The following is a 26,156-nucleotide window of genomic DNA, read 5'->3' as shown; positions in this document are numbered from 1 at the left end:
ATGGAGATCAACAGAAAACTTCTAACATTAATATAGATTTTATTTCCTGTATGGATCATATATGATGTGTATTATTTAGGTCACTGTAAACCACTGGTGATCAGTAATCACTTATTTATACATCTCTTAATGTTGTCTTTTGATGAGCAAAAGTTTTCTAATTATAATAAAGTATAATTTATCATTTTTTAGTTGTTGTTTTCTGTCACCCTCTAAGGGACCTTTACCTATCCCCAGGCTAGAAAGATATCCTCCTACATTTTTCTCTAAAAGTTTGTGGCTTTAGCTTTTATGCTTACATTTATAATTCATTTTGAATTAACTTTTGGTATGTATTAGATACACACAGCAACATAAGTAAGTTGCAAAACCTTGAGTGAAAAAAAAAAAAAGAGTACATGCCATACAATTCTACTTACATGAAGTTCTACAGCCGAAACAATTCCACTATGGTAATGAAAATCAGAACACTGGTTTCCTGGACGGGCGAGGGTAGTGACTCAAAGGGACACAAGAAAAAAGATACTGGGGTCATGGAGATGACCTGTATCTAATTAAGGTGGTTTTACACAGACATGTACCTGTGTAAAAAACCCAATGAGTTATACAGTTAAATTGCTTGTGTTTTACTTCATATAAATTTTACTTTAATTAAAAATGTATTATAGGAGCACCTGGGTGGCTCAGTGGGTTAAGCCTCTGCCTTCAGCTCAGCTCATGATCTCAGGGTCCTGGGGTCGAGCCCTGCATCAGGCTCTCTGCTCAGCAGGGAGCCTGCTTTCCCCTCTCTCTCTGCCTGCCTCTCTGCCCACTTGTGATCTCTGTCTGTCAAATAAATAAATAAATTTTTAAAAAAAATGTATTATAAAACAAAACCAAAGTAAGCAAAAGAACTTCAATGATCCTACTTTTTTTTTCTAAATGAGACAAAATCTACTCCCTTGGTAATGACAAAGAGAAGCTATTGGCATATGAATTATTATGATTGCAAGTATCCAATTCTTCCATCATCAAAAGAGAATCTGATGACATCATCATTCTGAGAAGGTTGAAATCATCAACAGGCAAACTGGGGAGTGCCATAGAACCAATACCAAGTTATCTGATTCATGATTTTTCAAGGGTCTTAGAATGTCCTGCTTGAAAACTGTCTGCCCACGTGAGGTTTTCCACACGTCTTCCCAAACCACCATACCCTAAATGTTAAGTCTCTAAGGAAGAAATTATATAAAAGTCCTATGTGATCTTAGGAAAACAGAAGGTAAGAGTTTGTCCTTAATTTCAATCAGACTGAGCCACCTTCAATTTCATTTCTGCACACAATTTCATAAGTGCATAGCCTGAATATTACAAAGGAGCTTCATAAACTTCCTGGCTAAAATTCCTAGGTCAATGAACAAATAATATAAAAATTATAGGTAAGCCTTTAGCCCATTCTTGGACTCAATTTTATATTCAATTAGTTTTAAGAAAGAGCATCTATTTTATGTTATTGGTTCTATCACCTGTCTTGAAATGACCAACTTCATAATATTAATTCATTAAAAATAAGTTCCTTCATAACTATGTGCTGCTTAGCGTCCAAGTAAGTATTTTCACAATTATCTCTTTTCTCTGACATCCTACCCTGCGAGGTAGGCTGGCAAGTGGCATCTGTATTTTATTTTCTGTAGGAAAAGCCCTGTGTACTCTAGAAATAAAAAATGAAGGTTATAAAACCTCTTGCATCGGGGCGCCTGGGTGGCTCAGTGGGTTAAGCCTCTGCCTTCGGCTCAGGTCGTGATCCCAGGGTCCTGGGATCGAGCTCCACATTGGGCTCTCTGCTCAGCAGGAAGCCTGCTTCCTCCCTCTCTCTCTGCCTGCTTCTCTGCCTACTTGTGATCTCTGTCTGTTAAAAATAAATAAACAAAATCTTAAAAAAAAACAAAACAAAACAAAAAAAAAACTCTTGCATCAAGGTCAGCTTAGACCAGCTAACGTCCCAAGACTTTGGGCAGCTAGCTCCCACAGAAAGTGTCTCCACAGACTCAACTCTATTTTCCTATAGAGAGACATCCAAGGACTGGATGTGCCTCAAACCCTAGCCAATATCTATGAAATCAGCTGGTTTAAGTCATGGAGAATCACAATTCAATACATCTCATTCTGTATACATTGTTCTGTATTTAGCCTACTTCTGTTTCTTTTTCCTCTCAGGAAAGGATGAAGTATGGAAGAAAAATAATTCAGTTGTTATTACTTTTATTGTTTCTATGGGCTTTGCACAGATGGTATCATTTCAGGTAATTTTTTAAAAAAATTAATGAATATTTTGGGCACTTGGGTGTCTCAGTTGTTAAATGTCTGCCTTCAGCTCGGGTCATGATCCCAGGGCCCTGGGATCAAGCCCCGAGTCAGGCTCCCTCCTTGGCGGGAGGCCTGCTTCTCTCTCTCCCACTCCCACTGCTTGTGTTCCCTCTCTCACTGTGTTTCTCTCTCTCAAAAAAATAAACAAAATCTTTAAAAATAAATAAATGAAAATTAATGGATATTTTATTCTGAGGTTTGGTAAGGATCTAGTTTGTCAGAAAGATGATAGGCTAACCCCCTGAATAAATCAGCATCCAAATGTATCAATCCAATATATATACCCCAATATACCCCAAAATATCCAAATGGCATTTAAATATATCATCATAAACACATCCTTCAGCATAAAAATTCTTTGCTTCTAATGTGATCAAAGCTAATATAATTTTTGTAGGCTCATATGTGTGAGAAGAAGCAACGTTAAGCTACCAAGATAGTGACCATGTAATTATTAGTTGGCAAGTGTTAGAGAGACTGTCATTTTTAAATAGGTGGCGCCTTTAAGAAATATCCCTAATATTCGTGACTTCAGGCACTATGTATGGTATCTGCCCTCCATATATTTACACAAGTAGAAAGATTTCATGGGTAATTAGCAAATTCCATTGTTTCAATGACATTAAGTTAGCTCTTCTGTCATTTCTAGCTCAAAGAATTAGGTTTCCTTTCTTTAAGATCCAGCATATGAAGTCCTTAACTGCAGTCACTACTGTTTCTCTACAACCAATAATGTACTTGGCACATAGCATGTGTCTTAGTCCATTTGCGTTGCTATAATGGAAATACCACACCCTGGGTGGCTTATCAGCAACAGACATTTATTTCTCACAGTTCTGGAGGCTGAGAGGTCCTCCAAGATCAAGGCACTGGAGGACTTGATGTCCTGGTCCATAGACAGCTGCCTTCTCCCTGTGTCTTCACATGGCGGAAGGGACAAGGGAGTCTTCTGGTATCACTTTTGCAAGGCTACTCATCCCATTCATGGGGGTTCCAACCTCATTACCTAATCATGTCCCAAAGGTCCCTCCTCATAATGCCATCATACTGGGGGTTAGGAATTCAACATACAGATCTGAGGGGACAAAAATATCCTGTCCATAATATTAGGTGTTCATTGAATATTTGGCAATATTAGGTAACAAAATGCATGGATTGATGGAATATAACTAGTCATCTTAAATGTGGAAACCCGGGGTGCCTGGGTGGCTCAGTCTGTTAAGCATCTGCTTTTGACTCAAGTCATGATCTCAAGATCCTCCAATCAAGCCCCACATTGGGCTCTCTGCTGAGCTTCTTCTTCTCACTCCTCCTCTGCTCTCTCTCTCTCTCAAATAAATAAATAAAATCTTTTAAAAAATTAAATGTGGAAACACTTTATATAAGTTTAAAAGTAATATAATGCTGTTTGTTTATCCTAAGCACAAAGAAACTACAGCAGATATACCAGTGCTGGTAAGTCTTATTTACAAATGCTCTATGACCTCTTCTTTGAGGATAAAACCTGTCGGAGGACAGTGGGGTGCCTGCAAGTCCTTGGCTCCTGCAGGCAGGGTAAACCAAAATAACTTTGCAAACATATGTTGGAGATACTCATATAAGGCCAGAGGACTAGGAGTACTAGGAGTGAGAACTGGTTAGGGGAAACGTGTGATGGGAGCCAGAACCCAGCTTCCAGGAATTCTGGGTCTTTTAAAGCTCTGGGAAATATCATCGGAGTAAAGTTTTGGTTAGAAGACTTGGGAGATTGTTATTAACCATAGGCCACCTGCAAAATCATACTATCAGAACATGAGCAGAGAGGAAAACTTCCCTAAGAATTGCACAGGACCCCAAATCATAGTATGTTCTTCAGTTTCTCCCTTGAGTCATGGGAACCCACATAGTGAAGTAAAAGAAACTTCCTTTCTGATGCTTGCTGTGTCTAAGAGCTTTATTTCTCTGGTGGTTCTATGGTGCACAAAGCTCTCACCAGGACAGTGACTCCATATCTGGGTGAGCTGCTCTGTGCATGAAAATAATACAGTAAGATGGTTTTCATTGGCAGGGTGTTTCTCCTCTATAGAGCCATGGCTAACAGGGGCAGTAACTCTCAACCACCTGAAAACAAGAGGAAACCCCCTAGACAAAGGTGGGAACATGCAGAAGAGGCTGGGAGAAAGAATGATTTAACATGTTTTCTGGTAAAATATACACAATGTAACAAATCTAATAATCACTCTATCATTAATATCAGCTCTCCTTAGTATCAGACTTTACACATATGGCCTTAACACACTAATGCTTGGTATCCAAAGGCTTTGCTGTCAATGAGGCAGGTGCCTATGTAGAAGGCCTTCTCTCAGTCACACCCTGGATACTGTGGTATTCACTCATGACATACAACTCAGCTCCGCAGCTGCTCAATCCCCTCCTGAACTCAGTCCAGGATCAACTCTCCAACAATAGGCTAGCCAGGGTGCCATTAGAGTGTATAGGATGGAGGAAGTAAGGACTCAGGCCCAAATGTTTGTCTTTCCACCTGCTGTGCATCTGGACAAGATAATAAAAGCTCTTTGTGTCTCAGTTTCCTTATCTTGTAAAATGAGGACAATAAAAATGACAACAATACCTATCTCATAGGGGTGGATTAAATTAGATAATACTTAGGAAAGTATTCCATAAGTATTAGCTATTGATGAAGGAAATCTAACTTTATCTAGCAATATCTAGCAATCTCTTAGGTAGGGATATTTAACACAAGACCTAAAGGCTATGTAGGAATTAGCTGGTTTAAGTTGTGGCATGTTTAAGGAAATTTAAAGGGGCAAGTGAGTATGGAAAGTTATCATTGTGGGGCTGGGTAGGAGATGTGTCCGGAACAGTGTGAAGGGTCAGATCACTCCAAATGTCATGGCCATTTAAGGAATGTAGATGTGATCCTTAGGAAAATGGGAAGTCAATGAACCCTATTAAATAGAACTGTGGAGCTTCAGAAACATGACAGTGGAAGTACAGTGGACATATGGAGAATGGGTTGAAAAAGCCAGTGCAAGGACAGGTAGAGAAGGAATCACAGTATTAATTACGGGGGATGGGAATATGGGGGTTCATTATATTCTTCTCTTTCAGTTTGTGGACCTTTGACATTTTTCATACTACAAAGTCTTTTTGAAAATGTACAAACAGTGAGACCAATTAGAAGGCTACTAACGTAGCCCCGACAGATGATGGTGATATCAAGTCATGTGGTGACAGAGGATGAAGATAGGGGATGGATTTGAGAGATGTTTTGGAGGTACAGCCAGTAGGGGTTAATGATGGATTTGAGGTCAGGTTTTAGGGAGTGCTCTGAGTGTAGAACATTGCTCATAACTTCTGCTTTGTCAATCTAAGTGATAAGGCAACATATGAAAGGGACCTACTTTGGGGAAGACAGGATGATTTTCACATTAAACATCATCTAGTGGCATCAGTGCAAACTCAAGCAGAAGACTCCAAAACATAATTTGATGTCTGGGTCTTCAGTTCCTGGCAGTGGTCAAGATGCACAAACAAATCTGAAGCCACAGGAAAATGCCTGCACACATGTTAACTGATCAAATAGAAAGCTGAGGAGAAACCCTTCAAACCAAGACTCCTGAGCAGATAGGACATTTAAGGCCAGAAAGTAGGGTTATATTTTTATTGCAGTAAAAGGTGGCAGGAACCAGTGCTCAAGATAAATTTGGAGGCAAGGTGGCAGCAGACTGAGGGAGCTTTTATCTCTATCAGTGAGAAGGAGAATGAGCATTGTGGAAACACGTAAAGGTTTCTGGGCAGCCTAGAGACTCAAGTCAAGATAAATCATGATTTTCCCTGCCACTTCCATCAAAGTTGATCATTGCTTTTTGTACTGCTGCACACTTATCTTGCACTTTACATGGGATTATAACATAGTCCATGATTTGGAAGACATTCATTACCACAAACTCAAATAGATACAGTGTGATTCTTTGCATTATTTCTCCTGATAGATCTGTGGATACTCAGTCAAAAGAATTAAAGCTATCAGACTGGTTTTCTCCCAGGTAAGAATTCCAAATCAAACACATGTGAGATTGATCCATAGATCGTTCAGAAGTTAACAGATGGCAACAATACTACAAATGGCATTCTAACTGTTAGATGGCAGGTGAATCTTTGATTACGTTTTAAAAAAATAAGCAGTGACCAAGATGCATTGGGAATGGACGTTAGGGCCCACATTCTCCATAAATGAGAATGTAGAATGACAGAAAGCCAAAGGCCTTAAAATTATGTCAGGTCAAAGTGTGAAGAGTGTATCTAAGATCTTTTGGTTGATTCTCCTCATTTCACCAAGGAGGGAACCAAAGCCCGAATCAGATAGGTGGGCCATCTGCGTACTTCTCACTTTAATATGGCAGCTTTCCTCTGGCCTCTCTGACTTCCTCTTCTTACTACACCCTCCTGTTTTTCTCCCTGGTGTTGCAGCATTTCTGGACTTATCCTAAATAAAACTTTGCAAGGAGATGTCCAGTTAAGATCATGATTGGATAATGGTCTGTGACTCTCCTCCTGTGATACCTTAACTTTTTTTCAAATCTAATCAGGACACAGAAAGCACCAGAATTATTTTAACTGGGAATTTAATACAAAGAATTGTTAATGAGTATAAAGTTGTTAACTAGGTAACTTGAGCTTAAACTCTTATGCTCTTATACCACTGATGCTGGTATCTCTCAGCTCTTGATAGGCCTCTTGGGACAGGGAATCAGCCTTCTAGGGAAGGGCACCATGAGGCTGGGTTTTTTGTTTTTTGTTTTTTTTTTTAATTTGACAGACAGAGATCACAAGTAGGCATACAGGCAGGCAGAGAGAGAGAGAGGAGGAAGCAGGCTCCCTGCTGAGCAGAGAGCCTGATGCGGGACTCGATCCCAGGACCCTGAGATCATGACCTGAGCCGAAGGCAGTGGCTTAACCCACTGAGCCACCCAGGTGCCCCAGGAGGCTGGGTTTTTAAGTGTTGGAAAACCTGAAATCTGGATTCAACTGCTGGTCTGGGAAGGAACTGCAGATATGGGGGTGTGGGATTTGAGGGAACAGGAGTTAGGCAAGGAGCTCACTGGAAACAGGAAAGAGTAAGTTCCTTCTTCCTCCAGGCCTGTAATTTTTCCCCAGTGACCTCTGTTAGCAGAGCCGCCCGGGTGCCCACTGGCAAAGCAGAAATGTGGTTTGCAGAGTCCCAGCTCAGGACAATAAAGCTAAGTATAGTGTGGTGGATTCAGTTATGAAAGATGCTAGCTTAGTAACTGGCACAGGATCCCATTAACGAGACAAGTAAGGCATATCCTTGTACTCAGGATAATGATTCAAACCAACAATTGAACAAAGGAGAAAACCATATATTCATTTACACAGATTCCAAATAACCTGCTAATAAAATTCAACTCCCTCTGTTTCTTTTTCCCCCCATCAGAGTCTCCTTGCTCAGCGGGGAGCCTGCTTCTCCCTCTATCTGCCTCTCCTTCTGCCTGCTGCTCCCCCTGCTTGGGTGTTCTCTCTCTCTGACAAATAAATAAAATCTTAAAAAAAAAAAGATTTGTCAATTTTGTTGATCTTTTCAAAGAACTAACTTTTGGCTTCATTAATTCTATCATTTTTTTCTCTTTTTCTAGGTCAGTTGTCTCTGCTTCAGTCTTTATTATTTCTTCCTTCTGCTTGTTTTGGGTTTAGTTTGCTGTTTTTTTCTAGTTCCTTAAGGTAGAAGGTTAGGTTATTATAGGATATCTTTCTTCTTTTTTAATACAGATGTTTACAGCCATATATTTCCTTCTGAGTATTGCTTTTCACTGCATGTGAAAAGTATGGTATGTCATATTTTCATTTTTATTCATCTCATTGTATTTTTTAATTCCTTTTTGTGTTTTTTTTTTTCCCTTTGGCCCATTGGTTGTTTAAGAGTGTGTTCAATTTCCACATACTTGTGAACTTTCCAAATTTTCTTGTTATTGATTTCATTCCATTGTCAATGAAAAAGATAGTTTGCATGTTTCCAGCAATCTTAAATTTATTGAGATTTGCTTTACGACTTACCACATAATCACCCTGAAAATATTCCAAGTGTATTTGAGAAGAATATGTATTCTGTTATTGGTTAAAATGTTCTATGTGTATCTGATTCTTTCTTCTGCCTGTTCAAATCTGCTGCTGAAATCTTATGACAAGTTTGGTGGTTTGTTTTTGTTTTTGCTTTTTAACTATTATACTTCTCAGCTCCAGAGTTTCTATTTGGTTCCCTTTATCATTTCTATCTCTTTATTCACATTCTCTATTTGTTAAGCTGTTGCTTTCCTGGTTTCCTTTAGTTCTTTGTCCATAGTTTTCTTTGGTTCTTTCAGCACATTTAAAATAGTTGGTTTAAAGTCTGGTTCTAGTAAGTCCAATGTCTGCGCTTCCCTAGTTTTTGTCAATTCCCGTTTTTGTCAATTTTTTCCCCTATGAATGGGCCATACATTCTTGTTTCTTTGCATGCCTCATAATTTTTAGTTGAAAACTAAGCATTTTGTATATTATAATGTGATCACTTTGGAAGTCAGATTCTCTTACCTCCTACAGCTGTTCTTGCTTACTGTGAATTATAGTTGTTTGTCTTTTTAGTGACTTTTCCAAACTATTTTTAAAGACTGTATTTTTTGTCTTATTTGGTCTGGGAGGTCTCTGTTCCTTTGGTTTGTGGTCAGCTAGTGGTTTGACAGAGATATTCTTAAATGACTAGAGCCAGAGTGGTGGTGATGGTGGTGGTTGGAGGGCTCTTAGAGAAGAAGAAGAAGAAGAAGAAGAGAAGGAGGAAGAGGAGAAGGGGGAAGAAGAAGAAAAGAAAAGAGGAGAAAAAAGAAAAGAAAAGAAGAAGAAGGAAGAAATGAACCCTCTTACACAGTTCTTGAGGATTGGTTCTGTGTTTGGGTCCTCCTTCAACACAGCCCAGCTATTTACAACTCTACCTTAGCCTTACTTCCTGTTTTTACTGAGTCTAAATATCATCCAGAGGTGAAAGCTTAGGATCTTCAGAGATCTTTTCTGAGCATGTAACCTGCTCTGAACATGTGCATGGATTTCCTAATTCCTCATTATACATAGGATCTTGTCAAAGGCTTTACTTTTCAAAGAACTCTCTTCCAAACTTTTCTTCCCAGGCTTTCAGCACATCTAGTGTTTATTCCAACTGTAATTTCTTGCCTCAGGTGGCAGGGGCTTGTTCCTTTTTAAAACATTTTCAAGGATTGCCCTCCACTTACCCATTTTTCCATTTTGAGAGAGTTCTGAGTTAAGCAAAACAAAGGAAAGCACTAGAAGTCCAGTCCTTTGAGGAACCCTCGGGTCAAAATGGACAAACACAATTCCTTTGGAATTAGATCCATTCTTCTCCTCCAGAAGCAGTTATTCCACTGAGGACATGGTTTTGTGTTTTCAGTACCACTGCCATACTGGCAGGGAGTTGGTATAAGGCTAAATAAAAATCCCACAAAGCTCTCCTTCTCCTATTGTGTTGTCATTCTTTTCTTAATTTAACCTTTGCTTGATTGCTCTAAAACTCTACCTTCCAGTGTTTTGACAAAGTTGTTTCTGATAGTATGCAGTAATAGTAGCCTGGCAGCATTTTAGGATTATGAAACTGGAAAGGTCATTTTTCAAAATATGATCTCTGAAAATAATTAATGTCAAAAAGCCTCAGACCAGGAGATTTCATCCAAATACAGGAGGTATTCTTACTTTAGACTTTGGGTGACATTTTATCTGTGTCCTCAAAGATCTTGGAATCGCAGTATAACTAATCTGTAATTACTTTTGTAATGATCTAGTCATTTATGAGAAGCTGTTTCTCTAGTTTATCATAACAATCAGGCTTTGGATTAGGAGTAAGGAAATGCTGCAACCAGATACAGGCTTTATACTTTAGTAACAACTACTGAAGTTTTATCAAAATATATCTTGTTCATAATTCTTATGTCTTTCTTACAGTGAATCCATGAACCTGACTACCACCAACTGGTCAGCTCCAGTTGTGTGGGATGGCACTTTTGATAAAGAAATATTGGAAAAGTATTATGAAAAACATAAAATTACTGTGGGATTGACTGTATTTGCTGTAGGAAGGTAGGTAATGCCAAATGTCCTTTACATTCAAGTTTTTTATTATAGAAAATGGTAGTTAATCAATAATCCCACCTCAAGAATCTAAGAAAAGTGGGACAAAATAAAGACAAAGTAAACAGAATTAAGGAAATAGTAAAGATGAGAACAGAAATCCATGAAACTGAAAACAGAGAAGCCATAGAGAAAAATCAAAGAATCAAAAAGCTTTTTCTTTGAAAAAAAATCAGTAAAGTTCACAATCACCCAGGAAGTATGGCAAAGAAAAAAATTTGACAGAAATTACCAATATTAGGAAAGAAACAGGGTATATCACCTCATACGTGGCAGACATCAAAAGAATAATCAGAGAATACTATACACACATACATTTGAAAACTTAGGTGAAATAGACCTTGAAAACACTATCACAACCCACCCAAAATGAAATCAACTGTTTCAATAGCCCTATATCTATTGAGGAAATAGAATTCATAATTTTAAAAACTCCTAAAGTCTCCAGACCCAGATGTTTTCACTGGAAAATTCTACCAAATATTTAAAGAATTAACATCAGTTCTATATAATCTTCGAAAAATCAAAGAGAAAGGAACACTTTCCAATTCATTTTATGAAGCAAGTGCTGCCCTCATATCAAAATTATACCCAAAAAGATACAAAAAAGTATTAAGTTGAACAACTTACATATTACCAATTAAAATTATAAATTTTTATAAAGAAGTTCTCAAACTCAATACCCAAAAAAACCAAATAATCCAGTCAAGAAATGGGCAGAAGACATGAACAAATACTTCTCCAATGAAGACATACAAATGGCTAACAGGCACATGAAAAAATGTTCAGCATCACTAGCCGTCAGGGAAATACAAATCAAAACCCCAATGAGATACCACTTTACACCAGTTAGAAGGGCAAAAATTAACAAGATAGGAAACAACAAATGTTGGTGAGGATGTGGAGAAAAGGGAACCCTCTTACACTGTTAGTGGGAATACAAGTTGGTACAGCCATTCTGGAAAACAATATGGAGGCTCATCAAGATGTTAAGAATAGAGCTACCCTATGACCCAGCAATTGCACTACTGGGCTTTTACCACAAAGATAGAGATGTAGTGACAAGAAGGGACACATGCACCCTAATGTTCATAGCAGCAATGTCCACAATAGCCAAACTGTGGAAGGTGTTGAGATGTCCTTCAACAGATGAATGGACAAAGAAGATGTGGTTCATACATACAATGGAATATTACTCAGCCATCGGAAAGGGTGAATATCTATCATTTACATCCACATGGGTGGAACTGGAGGGTATTATGCCAAGAAAAATAAGTTAAGCAGAGAAAGTCAATTATCATATGGTTTCACTTATATATGGAATATAAGAAATAGTGCCGAGGACCATGGGGAAAGGGAGGGAAAACTGAATGGGAAGAAATCAGAGAGGGAGACAAATCATGAGAAACTGAAGGTTACAGAAGGGAGGGAGATGAGGGATGGGTAATCGGGTGATGGGTATCAAGGAGGGCATGTGTTGTGATGAGCACTTGTGTTATATGCAACTTATGAATCATTGTGTTATATGCAACTTATCAAAAACTAATGATGTTTATTTCAGCTAATTGAACATAATAATAAAATAAATAGAAATAAATAAAATAAAATTTCAAATTTTATCAGCTTTATAGTAACTCATTATTAAATATTGATAGTAACTTATTCTTTTTTTTAAATAGATCTATTTTATAAGTTTTTTGTTTTTGTTTTTGTTTGTAATCTCTACACCCAATGTGAAGCTTGAACTCACAACCCCAAGATCAAGAGTCGCATGCTCTTCTGACTAAGCCAGCCAGGCACCCCTGATAGTAATTTATATTTAAAAAGAAAATAACACAGGGGTTCCTGGATGGCTCAGTTGGTTAAGTGGCTGCCTTTGGCTCAGGTCATGATCCTGAAATCTGGTATCAAGCCCCACATCAGTCTCCCTGCTCAGTGGGGAGTCTGCTTCTCCCCCTCCCTCTACTCCTCCCAAATAGTGATCTCTCTCTCTTACTCACTCTCTCTCTTTCAAATAAATAAATAAAATCTTAAAAAAGAAAACAGAAGGAAAGAAGAAGGAAAGGAGGGAAGGAAGGAAGGAGGGAGAGAGGAATCCTTACAGAAGAAGCTCCTGTGCACCTCCTTCCCAGATCTATTCTGATCTGTCTCCAGTGCTGCCCCAGGATCTGTAAGAGGGCACAATGAGTGACCCCATGCCAGGACAATGCTGCTACTTTCAGGACATAAATGGAGCTTCTTCTTCCTTCCCCCCCTCCTTTGGTAGAACACAATGAGTCTTAAAGAGTCCTATGCAAATGAAGGGCCACTGAAACCAAATCCTCATTAACCTTATCATAAAAACTCTTTCGTGTGTGTTAAAGAACCACTGAGAATCTCAGTTATTAATGGCATCAAGTGCCTCTGAAAATAGGAGTATAGGTGGGACTGAAAACAGGATAGATTGGAAGTATCTATATTTGGGCCACCTGAGTGGCTCAGTCATTGGGCATCTGTCTTCAGCTCAGGTCATGATCCCAGAGTCCTGGGATTGAGTCCTGCATCAGGCTCCCTGCTTGGCAGGAGGCCTGCTTCTCCCTCTCCCACTCCCCCTGCTGTTTCCTCTCTCACTGTGTCTCTCTCCATCAAATAAATAAATAAAATCTTTTAAAAAAAAGTATCTATATGGAGCATTTAGACATGAATATTTGTGACAGGGATGAACAAATAAGCCAATATAATAAAACATACACACCCAGGCAGAAGTGAAAGACTCTGGCTATGGCTATGACATTGTGGATCTGTAGGGAAAGACTTCTACAATGAGGCTGGAGAAAGGTGATGTCAGAACAAGAACACCACAATTGTACCTCTATAGTATGTATGTATGACAAGTGTATACAAACATAATTCCCAGGGAGCTTGACGTCCAAAAGGGAAAACCATAGTGTAGCTTAGTGAAATCAAGACAAGAAAGGAGTTCTTAATCGAGATACAGAAAATACTAATCATAAAGAAAAGGGTTGATAAATGCGACTGTATTAAAAATGAACTTACCTAAGAAAACATCAGAAAGACCCAAACTGGAGAGAAACTGAGACCACCTGGAGGAGCTTAAGGAGACATCATGATGAAATGCAATATGTATTCTGGATTGGAGCCTAGAAACTAGAAAGGCCATTTAGGGGGAAAACTGGTGAAATCAAAATAAAATCTGTGGTTTAGTTATAGTATTTAACCACTGATAATTTCCTAGGTTTGACAAATGTACCACGGTTATAGACAACATTAACAGTAGGGGAAGGTGGGTAGAGCACATACGAGTACTCTCTATAATATGTTTGCCCCTGTTTTATAAATCTAAGACCATTCCAAAATATAAAGCTTTTTAAAAATTAAAAAAACAAAGTTTGCCATTATAGTGAGAGTGCCTGACAATAAACTTTTTTTCTTGTAAATGCCTGCCATTAAGCTTTTGATCACTGAGACATCCATGTCAAAGATATCCAACTCAGATAAACCTATTGTCAGTCTTAACATAGTCACTAGCTAGACAACTAGGTAAAGAGCCAGGCCACCCCTCCCATGAAATTCCCCTTTTAAAGAGAGGCCTGGGTAACCTACAAAACCGACCACTTGAGTGACCCTGCATTTTCCTTCCTGTGCTTTCATTCTTGCTATTAGGTTTTAAATTGTGAAACCCCAGGCACCCCACCCCCGACCCCAAAAAAGGTGGAACCTCCAAGGTACCCCCTTCTCTCTCCCTACGTAGGACCTCGCTCTGTGACACTGCACTTACCCTGTACCCTCCAGCGCTTGTGAATAATAAATCTCATTTTTTCAAAGTTCTCTGGTAGTTGTTCCTGAGATGCATCTTGCAAGTGTAATAAGAACCACCAGGACTGGTCCAGCCAACATTGGCTCTGTAGGGGAAATGTCTGTGGGGGGGTCTTGCCACAAGTAGCAGGGCTGAGGTGAGTCCCAGGCATTCCCGGCAAATAGGATTACTATTAAAGGCCGAGAACAACAAAAACAACCCTATAGTATGTCATAAACAAAAATTCATTCACATGGATAACCAACTTAATATGAAAGTTAAAACAATAAAGCAACTAGAGGAAAACATAGGAGCATATTTTCACTACTTTAGGCAGGAAACGTTTCTGAAACATAACACCAAAGCATGAACCATAAAAAATGTGGATAAAGTGTGGATAAATTGTATTTCTTTGCACTTGAGTTGTTAGTTTCCAACTCAGTAGACTATTTTAAGTGATATTTTTCATAATTTATCTTGCTTTAATTATTTAGATGTTTTAGATAATCCAAACTAGAAAGTTTTCTCCTGACTCCATCCACTATGTTTCTTAAAACTTAGGTCAATATTCAGAACTTATTTTTAAGGATTATATAAATATTATTTGAGGCTGAGGTGTGTATGATCGCCCATCCTTTTCTTAAGTTACTTCAGATCACGTATTGTTCTGATAATTTTCACTGTTTGGAGGGACGAGAAATGAGAAAGTTTTGTTATCTAATGCTGCAAACTTAGCGTTATATTAAAGACCATGAGGCAAAACAAGAGAGTGCAGATAGCGGTAGCTGACTAGGCTACCTGTGACCTTTTCTGCGTAACTGACTCCTCATAAAGCAAGCCGCAGACATCACTCGCTATTCTTGCAATGCCTCAAGACCTTCTTGCCTACAACCTGAAAAGCAAAGTCCCTCTTCTCTGATCACCCTGAAGGCTCTGGCTGTCATCTTGCCCTGGGCTCGATGCTGTTGCCTGACCTCACCAAGTTTCATTCCCCCTCATGAGGAAGTCCTCTTCTTTCCTATAATTCGCAGAACCCCGTCAGGGAGAGGAAAAGCAGATGACTTCACTTGCTTTTACACCACTTAACTATAACTCAAGAAGTACTTCTAATATTTGGTTTGCTTACTAGTATGTTTGGACAAGCCAGGATAATTAAAGTAGTACGTGTTTCACCAAAATGTAAGACAATGAACTCAGTCATTTCTTATTTGCTTCACAGATACATTGACCACTATTTGAAGAAATTTATGTTCTCTGCAGATAAGTTTTTCATGGTTGGCCATAAAGTCATAATTTATGTCCTGATAGATGACTTCTCCAGAATGCCTTGGATACAGCTGAGTCGCCTCCGTTCGATCAAAGTGTTTAAAATCAAGCGAGAGAAGCGATGGCAAGATATCAGTATGATGCGCATGAAGTCTATCAGTGAACACGTTGAAGACCATATCCAATATGAAGTTGATTTTCTCTTCTGCATGGACGTGGATCAAGTTTTCATCAGGAAGTATGGATTGGAGACTCTGGGGCAGTCAGTAGCTCAGCTACATGCTTACTGGTATAAGGAAGACCCTATAGGAGTGCCATATGAAAGAAGTAAGTTATCAGAAGCATATATACCTTTTGGTATGGGAGATTTTTATTACCATGCTGCTGTATTTGGTGGCACGCCCATTCAAGTTCTCAATATTGCCAGGGAGTGCTTAAAAGGAATCATGAACGACAAGAAAAACAGCATTGAAGCAGTTTGGCATGATGAAAGTCACTTAAACAAGTATTTCTTTCTCCACAAACCCACTAAAGTCTTATCACCGGAATATTGCTGGGCTTTTTCTAAAACGGATGTTCCTTTTATTCACAACATCAAACTCTACTGGGCTAAAAAGGATTATAAAAATCTTAGGGTCACAGTGTAATTATATAGCACTTCCTTCAGGTTGCTGAAGTTAAGAGCATCATCATGTCTTATTCCTGAGGAAATTAGCACTTGACAAATTTTAGCACTAAAAAAAAATTCACTAACAAAGATGGCAAGGCCACCCACACAGTATACTCATACTTTTCCTCATATTCATTTCGGATTGTATAAAAGCGGACATAGCAGTTGCAGAATGGACATACTGACATTGGAAGGAGATACAGTGACTTTGTATCCTGTGTGAGTGTTGAGGAAATACTATTTGTTGGACCACATTGAACAAAAGAGAATCTCTCACCAGAAAATCAAACCTGAAATATTTTTGTTGATCCATGCGGATACACACTTCTCATATTGCTTAAGAAAGGGGATTGTCTAGAGGTGTGGATAAGAAGTGAATGCAAGAATAGTACATTCTTTAAGTACAACATTAAAGATGTTAAAGTCATCACCAGATGACCAGATCATTACTTAGGAAACTCTAAGTCATTCAAAAATTTTTTGAATTTTTAGTTTTAAAACTACAAAGTTGTTTGTTATAAAAACTAACTGAAAATAAACAAGATACAGAGAAAATTGAAAGCCCCCCCTTTATTCTCCCTTTGAAAACCTACCCTTCAATAGCTTTTTCATGGGCATTACATACCTACCACATGAATACACACACAAACACACACACACACACTCTCACACACTCACATGTTTACATAGTGACAGGTGTTATACATAGTTATACAACTTGATTTATACCACACACATGTGCACATACACGCATACACACAGATTTTATCACTAGTCAGGGTCCAGTTAGGAAAACAGATACTACTATTGTTGGTATTTTAAAAAGTGGGGATTTAGCGCAGAGAACTAGACATATAAAAGAGGTAATAACAAACCTGAGGAGTATGCAAGAGAGTGGAGCGACCCATAATTTTTTCTTTTAAATGAAGGCAGTAACAGTTCTAAGGCTGATGGAAAAATTGTAGAATGTCCAGAAAGAGCTAGAACCTAGTATGAGTTCCCAGGCATGAGTGGGGACAATAAAGAGAGGAATCCCAGTCACTGTTAAAGATGTCACCTAAAGCCAAGAGAGAAACATACAGACTTTTCTCCTACTCCTATCCTGTCTGCCTGTTTTCCACTGTCCAGTGCTATCCATTAGTCAGATGCAAGGGCGTCTGGGAGATGTAGGTCGCTGCCATAGTGAGCAAAGCACAGAAAAGCTGAGAGGAACCTCACAGGAAACAGACAAATGTCTACCACAGTTTACCCATTTTGTCACAAAGCACCCATACTTCTTCCACCCATGTCTAACTCCTGTAAAACAATTTCATGTTTCTACCTTGCAGAATTTAATCAACTTTTGCATAAACAACCATTTTCTTCCCAAAAGGGTGAAACACAAAGTAACACCCAACATTGTTTCCCTCATTGTGTCCAGGAACCCAAGATGACATGAGATCCTCTCCCTCGGGACTATATGTGGTTCTTCAGTTTGGTGAACTCTGATCTAAATTGTAAAGAAAAGAATAACTAACATTCCTCCTTAAGGAAAAAAAAAAAAGCAGGAGAAGGAAAAATAATTAGTTAACATATAAAAAGATATATATATATACACACACACATACTTACGTTTATAATATAAATATACATGCCTGCTATAGTCCTCATTTCTGTAGCCAGTTTTTTTTTTTAAGATTTTATTTATTCATTTGACAGACAGAGATGACAAGTAGGCAGAGAAGCAGCCAGAGAGAAGAGGAAGCAGGCTCCCTGCTGCGCAGACAGCCTGATGCAGGGCTCAATCCCTGGACCCTGGGATCATGACCTGAGCTGAAGGCAGAGGCTTTAACCCACTGAGTCACCCAGGCACCCCACTGTAGCAAGTTCTAAGGTCAAGTTCATATTGATCACTTCTTTCTTCCACCACCAATTTTATGTTCCTTACCCTCTGCAAAAAGCTCAGCAGAATAGGGTTCTTTACTAGTGAGATGACATAAACCTTTATCCTGTGGGATCTGAGTCCTTAGTGGGTCTTTATTCATTGGATTGCCATGGTTTAAGAGGCTCCCAGGGAACACCTTGAATTCTATCTACAGCCCTCATTCCACTATTGTGTAATAACAACCTGCTGTCATCTTGGTAGCTGTGCTTAGTTCCCTGATCCAGGATAGAGACCCCCTTCTTTGGCTGTTGATTCAGCATGATGAGAAGGCAGAATGGCCAAGGGAAGTCTCAGATCCCAATTCAATGGGACCATCACTTTGTTTCCCTGTGCACTAGAACCTCCAAACTCACGGAGCCCAAGATTGCAGAGAAGGAACTGAAAACTGTCCCATAGATTATTTGGTGTAAAAGAAAGCCTCACATCTCTACTTCCAAGTTCCAGGATCCATGCATTCTGGCTTTGAGGAAGACAATATGATATAGCAACCACTATTTTAAGATATATCCCAAACCTTTAGGACAGAACTCCCAACTTCACCAAATGTTGCCTTATAGCTGATATTATAACTGATTCTTCTTTAGGCCATTTCTTAAAGTTAGCTGCTTCTAGGATAGGAGTTCCATGGTAAGACCAGTGAATTCCACGGACAGGAATCTATCATTGCACTTAACTGACAATAAAATCTATATCCTGGTAGAGGCAGTGAATAAAACATTCTGTAAGTCCGTAAGTGGTGGTATTCGCAGAGACACTATGGAAAAGGAAGTTATATCTGTACACAGAATATATTTACTTGGGGACAAATTTCTTCTCCTTCCCTGATGGAAAAGATCCAAAATAACCAATATGCCACCAGTGGCCAGACAGTCCCTCAAAGAAAGGAGTCATCTGATATAGTCAGGGTGGCCTCTGCTGTTGGGTGGTTGCACAGTTAGCCACAGAGAAAGCCAGATCATCACTGATGAGAGGAAAGTCTACCTTACTGAATCACTGGGTAGCCTCCATCCCTGCCCCCAAGGCCACTTTGTACATGCGTCATCTAGGAAGCACTGTGGTGACTACAAAAAGAGGTTGGCTAACATCATAGAAGTTTTTCTCTACTTGATGACTGATACCCCCCTCTACTAAGATTGCTCTGTGGTGAGTATTTTTCAGGTGACACTCACATCCTTACCCTCTGTACCCATTTCAGAAGCCCATAAAGGACCTCAGACTTTCTTGTCACCAATTTTTTCAATCTGCCTGAGTCCATCTCATAGAAATGAGTTCCAGTGATGATGGATTACAGCTGTATATATCCACGCTTTTAGTTTGTTGGATCAGAAAGCATTAAATTCATGGTGGGTAGGAGAGGTCATATTCGAAGTAAATTTAGAATCCCCTTGTGTTCAGTATTCATTGTCTACCTGGCTATGCAAAATGCTCTATTTAATGCCTGTATCTGCCACTTTAACCTGCTAAGGGGCACAGATCCTTGCTCTGCAGACTGTTTTACATAGAGACTTCTCTTGCCCTGGGTCTCTCTCAAAATGGGCAGGGTACTGGTTTCTCAATTTTTACGTCAGAGTGGCACTCAAGTACAATATACGTTGCCTCCTATATCCAAAAGGTCCCACTGAACTTTATACACACTCTGATTTGCTGGTAAGTGGTGCAAAGTACAAGAACTTGCCTAGAGCCAATAACCCTACATGTTCCATAGAAATGTCACTGATGTGTTGGGCCCCTGAATTCTTCTTCCACTTCCTGGCATTCATTTGTATTAGCATGACATCTGGGATTCTTGCTTCTTTCTGCTCAAAATGCTCAGCATGGTGCTAACAATGGTAGCCTGTAAGATGTCCAGGTGGTTAGGTGGATTGCATTATGAAAACACTTCATGTAACTCTGAGGTTCACTGATGTCTCTGCCAGGTAAAAGCAAACTGCTTTGGATAATCCATACTAACTGGTATAAGGAAAAACATCTGTCACCTGCAGACCAAATACCAGGGAGTGTTTTCATTTGCCCTTGCAAAGATATACCACCAGGAGAAGTAGCTGTCATTGGGGTCACCACTCGATAAACTTTATGATGATTGCCAGGCATTCTATAAATGTATCTGTCTTTTATGCTGGCCCAACAAGCAAGGATATTAACAAATCTCAGGGAGGTGTACCTGTTTCAGTAACTTCAGAAATTCAGCTCAATCCAATATTATATTCCATTCATCTTAATCTAATATCATTAGATATTAAACAAGAGTGTGATATGAATTGACAACATGCAGTGTTTGTTTTTATTGGTTCCACTAATCTTTACAATCGCCACAGGGAGATGGTATTATTATATAACTTGATTTACCACTTTAGTAGAAGAGATTTTCCCATTGACTTCAGTTTGATCCTTCTTACCATGTTTGCCCTTACACCATTAGTCAAAGACTAATATAAGTACTCTACCAGTTGCTAAATACATATATTCCAACCATGAAGTCAGGAATTCAGGAACCACAGAGTGGCTCTGTTATATGATGGGACCACTGTTAGATAAACTCAGGGATAGAATTTAATTTATCCCCTATCCTCCATACACCTCTGTTTGGTAGATCACAATGCTATTTCTGGCCTCTAGAAATTGTCAACTCAGAGCTAGTGTCAATTCTGCATTTTCCTCCAAGGACACAGTTATCGTACTAAATGAAACAGGTCCTTCCTTGAGGTGACATAGACCCCTCTTTAGTCAAAAGACTCCAGATCTATAAACTGGCTTAGCTATGGAAACATAATAAGGTACCATAACTTGTTACTGTGACAATTCAAGTCATGCTTCTGCTCACTAGGACTAGGGTTTCTCCAATAATGGAAATCCCATAATTCTCATTGAAATCCGGGAGTCCATTTCAATATCAGTATCTCCCCACACTGACTCATTTCTCAATGACTTAGTGAAAAAGAGAGTCATCAGAGGCCCCCACCATGTCCAGGAGCATAGCTGGGGGAAGGTGTATGGTGTGAACCCGATAAATTCACTTCAACATTTCTGTCTCCCTAAATGTTTGGATTTCTTCTACATCATGCCAAAAAATTTATGACATCTCAGCCTCATTGGTTGTAGGTTACCACTGAATTCAAATTTTAGTTAATATCCAAGAAAATTCTTAGAACCACTTACAGCTGGCTAGGACAACATTAAATCCAGAATATCAGGTAAATATACCTGTTTCAACAACTTCAGAACTTCAGCTCAATCCAATATCATTAAAATCCATTCTCAGATGTGTTTCCCTACTAACACAAATTAGCAAGAGCTTTAAATTCTTTTAGTGTACCTATCCCCTACTGGAGCAGACCTTGATTTCTGACTCTAGGTATTAGGTCTTCAGGCAATGAGAATACGCATCACCTTATAAATCAACTATCTTGGGTGAGATCTTTATGGAGTCTTTAAGCAAGAAAAGACTCGTTTTCTCAGAGAGATTAAAAAGGAGGGGTCATTTCCACTGACAAGGGAAGCTCAGAAGGAGTAGAATTACAAGTTCTCAGATTCATCTGAATCCACCCAAATGCTCTCATTCCAAGTATAGGGTTTCTAGTCTTTCCAAATCCCCTAATTTTAACATGAGGCTTTTAAAAGTTTTTATTTAAATTCCAATTAGTTAACATACAGAGTAACATTAGTTTTAGGTGTAGAACCTAGTGACTTACGACTTACACATAACACCCACTGCTCATCACAAGTGCCCTCCTTAATGCCCATCCCCCATCTAGCCCATCCCCCAACCACCTCCCTCCAGTAACCCTGTTTGTTCCCTATTGTCAAGAGTCTGTTTCTGGTTTGCCTCTCTCCCCCACCCTTCTCTCTTTTTATCTCCTAAGTTCATCTGTTTTGTTTCTTAAATGCCACAACATGGTAAGATTTCATTCTTTTTTTTTTTAAGATTTTATTTATATATTTGACAGAAAGAGAGACAGCAAGAGAGGGAATACAAGCATAGGGGGTGGGAGAGGGAGAAGCAGGCTTTCTGCTGAGTAGGGAACCTGATGCGGGGCTCCATCCCAGGACCTTAGGATCATGATCTTATGAAGACAGACACTTAACCGACTGAGCCAGCCAGGCATCCCGGGTTGTAAGGCAGTTTTATTTTTAACTTTTTGAGGAACCTCCATACTGTTTTCCACAGTGGCTGTACCAGTTTGCATTCCCACCAACATAAGAGACTTTTAGAAGTTGTATATAAACTTACATTCTAATTATGTATATCACACAATTTGATTTGGGGCCTTATCCTCAGCCATGTATGCCTTATGACTACAAGTACACATGCATATGCATGCACATACACATACACATACACAAATAAACAGGCTCCAACGGAACCATCTTGGTCTGTGTCCATGCCTCGACCTGAGATTTCCAATTTTTGGAGTTTTCATTTTATTTCTCTAAGTTCTCCAAAACAGTCAGAAGCAGCAATCCCATCTCAAAGACCTTGTACTTATTATGGCCACAATGGTGAGTACAACACCTATATAGTGTCGTGAAGTCTTCTCTTCAATATACACTTCCTACCAAGCAATAATAGTGATAAAATAATTTAAATAATTGTGATGTCACTACATGACACAGTAGTAGCCCACAGTAGGGCAGGAAACCAAAATCCCACTTTGAGAGATTATTTCTTAGGGCCTTTGGTGGATAGTTGACAACAGTGAATATTAGTATCCCTCTCTGTATCCATGCCCATTTTACATTGTCCCAGTTGATGTTCTCCAACAACCAGATATGTGAATTCAGACCCAACCTACTAACTAACCCAACCTACTAACCAGCTGTGTGCTCTCCCAGCTGACATCAGCTAAGCCTACCCCAGAGCAGCAGCAAATGGCCCTAGACCCATAAGCAAAAGTAACACCTCTTTGTTTTCAGCCCTTAAGGTCTGGGTGGGTTGTTATACAGCAAAAATCAATTGATATCAGAGTTCCTAGTCTTAGGAACTATTATCAATCAGAATCCAATCAGGACAATCAGGGTATTTCAAATGAGGGATTTTAATTTGAGAACTGGTTACACAATGATAGAACTGCTAAGGAGCAGATGGGACAGTGAGGAAACTGAGGAGCTGTGACTATCCCGAGACCCAGAGCAGCCCAGAAGGGAGATGGTGGCACTGAAGACAGAAAGCTGGGGCCCATCAGTGGGGCTGGAACCTGCTACAACCGTGAAGGGCAAGGCTATCTGGTGGGAGCTGGAGTCACAAAACAGACTTTAACTTGGGCCTTATGTTTTTTTCTTTAAGCTCCCTAGTGCTGTTAGATACAGCCCCTTCACCTGCCTGTTGGTCCTTGATTTCTTTATGTCCTTCATTTCATTAAGTAAGTTAGCATGTGTGCATAGTACAGTGTCTGGCGCATAAGTAAGTGTTATAGGAGCCATCATTATCATATACTTTGCCTTTGAAGAGCCCCTCAGTCAATCAGAGACGATGTAACTGTTTACTACTACATTTCACAGGCTGCCAGGAACCTGTCTCTGAAAACTAATGTGGTTTTTAAAAAAAATTGACTTTAGACCCAAATAAGGTTTGCAAACCAATTCTAAATTCTAGATTCCTCCTATTTCCCTGCATGTATGTTGCCTACAAACCCCCTCTCTGGTACCAAAACTTGAATTTGTCATGGCATTGATATTGACTCTGATTCATCTAAACAGGGAAAGAATGTATAAATGGCATGTTGGTTAAGAAAACTGAACCCTCAGACCTCAGCAGCCTCACCCCAAAACAAGTTCTCACTCACAAACAAGCAGTGAGGGTTGGAGCCAGGAAGTCTGCTCCATCTTGTCACTTGGGGACCCAGAACGATGGAGGGTCCATTCTCTGTGATAGTTTGTCACAATGTCAGGGCAAGAGACACTGGAGAATGATGTAGGACTCTTCAGTGCCTCAGCCTGGACTTATCACATGACCCTGCCAAGTGCAAAAGGGCTAAAAAGTAGAGCTTTCCTTGGAAAGGAAGGGGAGCCAGAGAGTAGTGAGTGGCAGTAATGCTTACTGCATAAGAGTAGGAAGCCATTCACAGTCCTTAGCAAGTAACCACTGAAAAAGAAATAGAAAAGGACAAAGGGAGGAAATACATGATACAATCCTGTAACAGGTATAATCTGTGGGAATATCCACCCTGATCCCATCACCTATTATCTCCCAGCTGATCTCCGTACCCTTGAAAACATCTTCCCTAAAATTAGCCCTTGACTCTATTACAGATAATTTCAAATTGAACCCCCTTAATGTTTAAAGTCCTGGGTAGGAGAATCTGATTAGCATGCCAGGTAGTTCAGGTCACGTGCCCACGTTTTAGCTGCAAAGGGCAGGGAGAGGAAATTTTTGCCTATTTCAGCTTCCACACTGGATGGAAGGATGCTGTTGCTTCTTGAGTTTAAGAGTTCCTGTAAATGAAGGGTTTCTGGGCACATAAAACATAAAAATGTGTATTATGTAGTTTGAATGTTTTACATATTTAAGAATTTTATATAAACAGAATCACACAGTATGTGCCCTTTTTTGCCTGGCTTCTTTCATAGTATCATCATTATTATTTTTTTAAGATTTTATTTACTTGACAGAGAAAGACACAGGGATACAGGAAACACAAGCAGGGGGAGTGGGAGAGGGAGAAGCAGGCTTCCTGCTGAGCAGGGAGCCCAATGTGGGGCTCAAAGTGGGGCTCAATGTGGGGCTCAATGTGGAGCTTGATGTGGGGCTTGATCCCAGGACCTTGGGATCACAACCTGGGCGGAAGGCAGACGCTTAACAACTGAGCCACCCAGGCGCCCCACACAGTATTATTATTTTAAGGTTCCTTATGTTGTGGCACAAATCAGTGCTGAGTACTATTCCATTGCAAGGACGAGCCACAGCCTGTTTATCCATTCACTTGTTGATAAACATTTCTTGTTTCCACCTTTTGGCTATGTGGGAGGAAAGCTACTACAAGCAGTCACGGACAGCTCTCTTTATAGACATATGCTTCTATTTCTCTTGGGTAAATATCTAGGGAGTGGAATTGCTGGATTGTATGGTAAGTGTGTGCTTAAATCATTAAGAAACTACCAAATTCTTTTCCAAAGAAGTTGTAACATCTTACATTCCCACCAACCATATGTAACATTTCTACTTCTCCTATTCTCATCAATGCTTGGTATGGTCAGTTTTCTTAATTTCAGCCATTCTAATAGGTGTGTGGAGGTATATTATTGTGGTTTTAATTTGCATTTGCCTAAAGACTAATATGATTTTTTCACATACTTATTTGCCTTTTGTTTGTGTTTTGTTTTATAAAATGTTCAAACATTTTACCCACTTTTGACTGTATTTCTCCCAATCTGCAGTTTTCTTTTTATTGTCTTAACTGTTTCTTCTCCTATCTTCGCTACTACACATTTTATTATTTTAGATGTTACATTTAGGTCAGTCTTTCATTTTGAGTTAATTTTTATACGTGGTGCAAAGTACTGATCAGAGTTTGTTTTGTTTTTGTTTTGTTTAAGGGTTTTTTGCATTTGGATATCCAATTACCCTAGACCCATTTTTTAAAAAGATTTTATTTATTTATTTGGGAGAAAGAGAGCATGAACGTGAGGGAGAGGGAGAAGCAGGCTCCCCACTGAGCCGGAAACCCCATGTGGGGCTCAATCCCAGAACCCTGGGATCATGACCTGAGCCAAAGGCAGATAGTTAACTGACGGAGCCAGCCAGGTGCCCTGAGACCCAGTTTTTTTTTTAAAGAGTATCCCTTCACTAATGAATTGCCTTCTCTTATTTGTCAAAAATCAATTGTCCATAGAGGTACAGATCTATTTCTGGACTTCTGATTCTGTCCCAAAGATCTGTTTGTCTATATTAAAACCATATGGTCTTTTTTTTTTTTAAACATATAATGCATTATTTGCTTCAGGGGTACAGGTCTGTGAATCATCAGTCTTAC

At 39.3% G+C, this 26,156-nt stretch overlaps 1 protein-coding gene and 1 long non-coding RNA gene across 3 annotated transcripts in view; one reads left to right on the top strand and one right to left on the bottom strand.

Moving 5' to 3' along the window:
- LOC309846437 overlaps positions 1-26,156 on the bottom strand; it is a 112,735-nt gene that overhangs the window by 37,974 nt on the left and 48,605 nt on the right. Inside the window, exon 3 of one of the 2 annotated variants that reach the window (XR_014301936.1) lies at positions 14,557-15,898. The exons of the other annotated variant lie outside the window; for it this stretch is intronic. This is a non-coding gene — a long non-coding RNA (uncharacterized lncRNA). Of the gene's footprint in view, positions 1-14,556; positions 15,899-26,156 lie in introns of those variants that run through there. 2 annotated transcript variants of the gene reach the window in all.
- LOC309846435 (N-acetyllactosaminide alpha-1,3-galactosyltransferase-like) lies at positions 1,062-16,813 on the top strand. The gene is made up of 6 exons (XM_082695348.1): positions 1,062-1,261; positions 2,197-2,282; positions 3,769-3,801; positions 6,342-6,395; positions 10,348-10,482; positions 15,549-16,813. The coding sequence occupies exons 5-6, from the start codon at positions 10,355-10,357 to the stop codon at positions 16,240-16,242; spliced, it is 822 nt and encodes a 273-aa protein (XP_082551474.1). The 5' UTR covers positions 1,062-1,261; positions 2,197-2,282; positions 3,769-3,801; positions 6,342-6,395; positions 10,348-10,354; the 3' UTR covers positions 16,243-16,813.

Source organism: Mustela nivalis (genome assembly GCF_964662115.1).
Source record: "Mustela nivalis genome assembly, chromosome: 13".
In the NCBI taxonomy this organism is placed as follows: domain Eukaryota; kingdom Metazoa; phylum Chordata; class Mammalia; order Carnivora; family Mustelidae; genus Mustela; species Mustela nivalis.
This window is presented reverse-complemented; position numbering and strand designations above follow the sequence as displayed.

What these genes read in the sequence shown, in the direction of transcription:
- LOC309846435 (XM_082695348.1), top strand. Translation starts at nt 10,355, where the DNA reads ATGAACCTGACTACCACCAACTGGTCAGCTCCAGTTGTGTGGGATGGC. An exon ending in ACTGTATTTGCTGTAGGAAG is followed by an intron (nt 10,483 to 15,548) that starts GTAGGTAATGCC and finishes TTTGCTTCACAG; the next exon opens with ATACATTGACCACTATTTGA.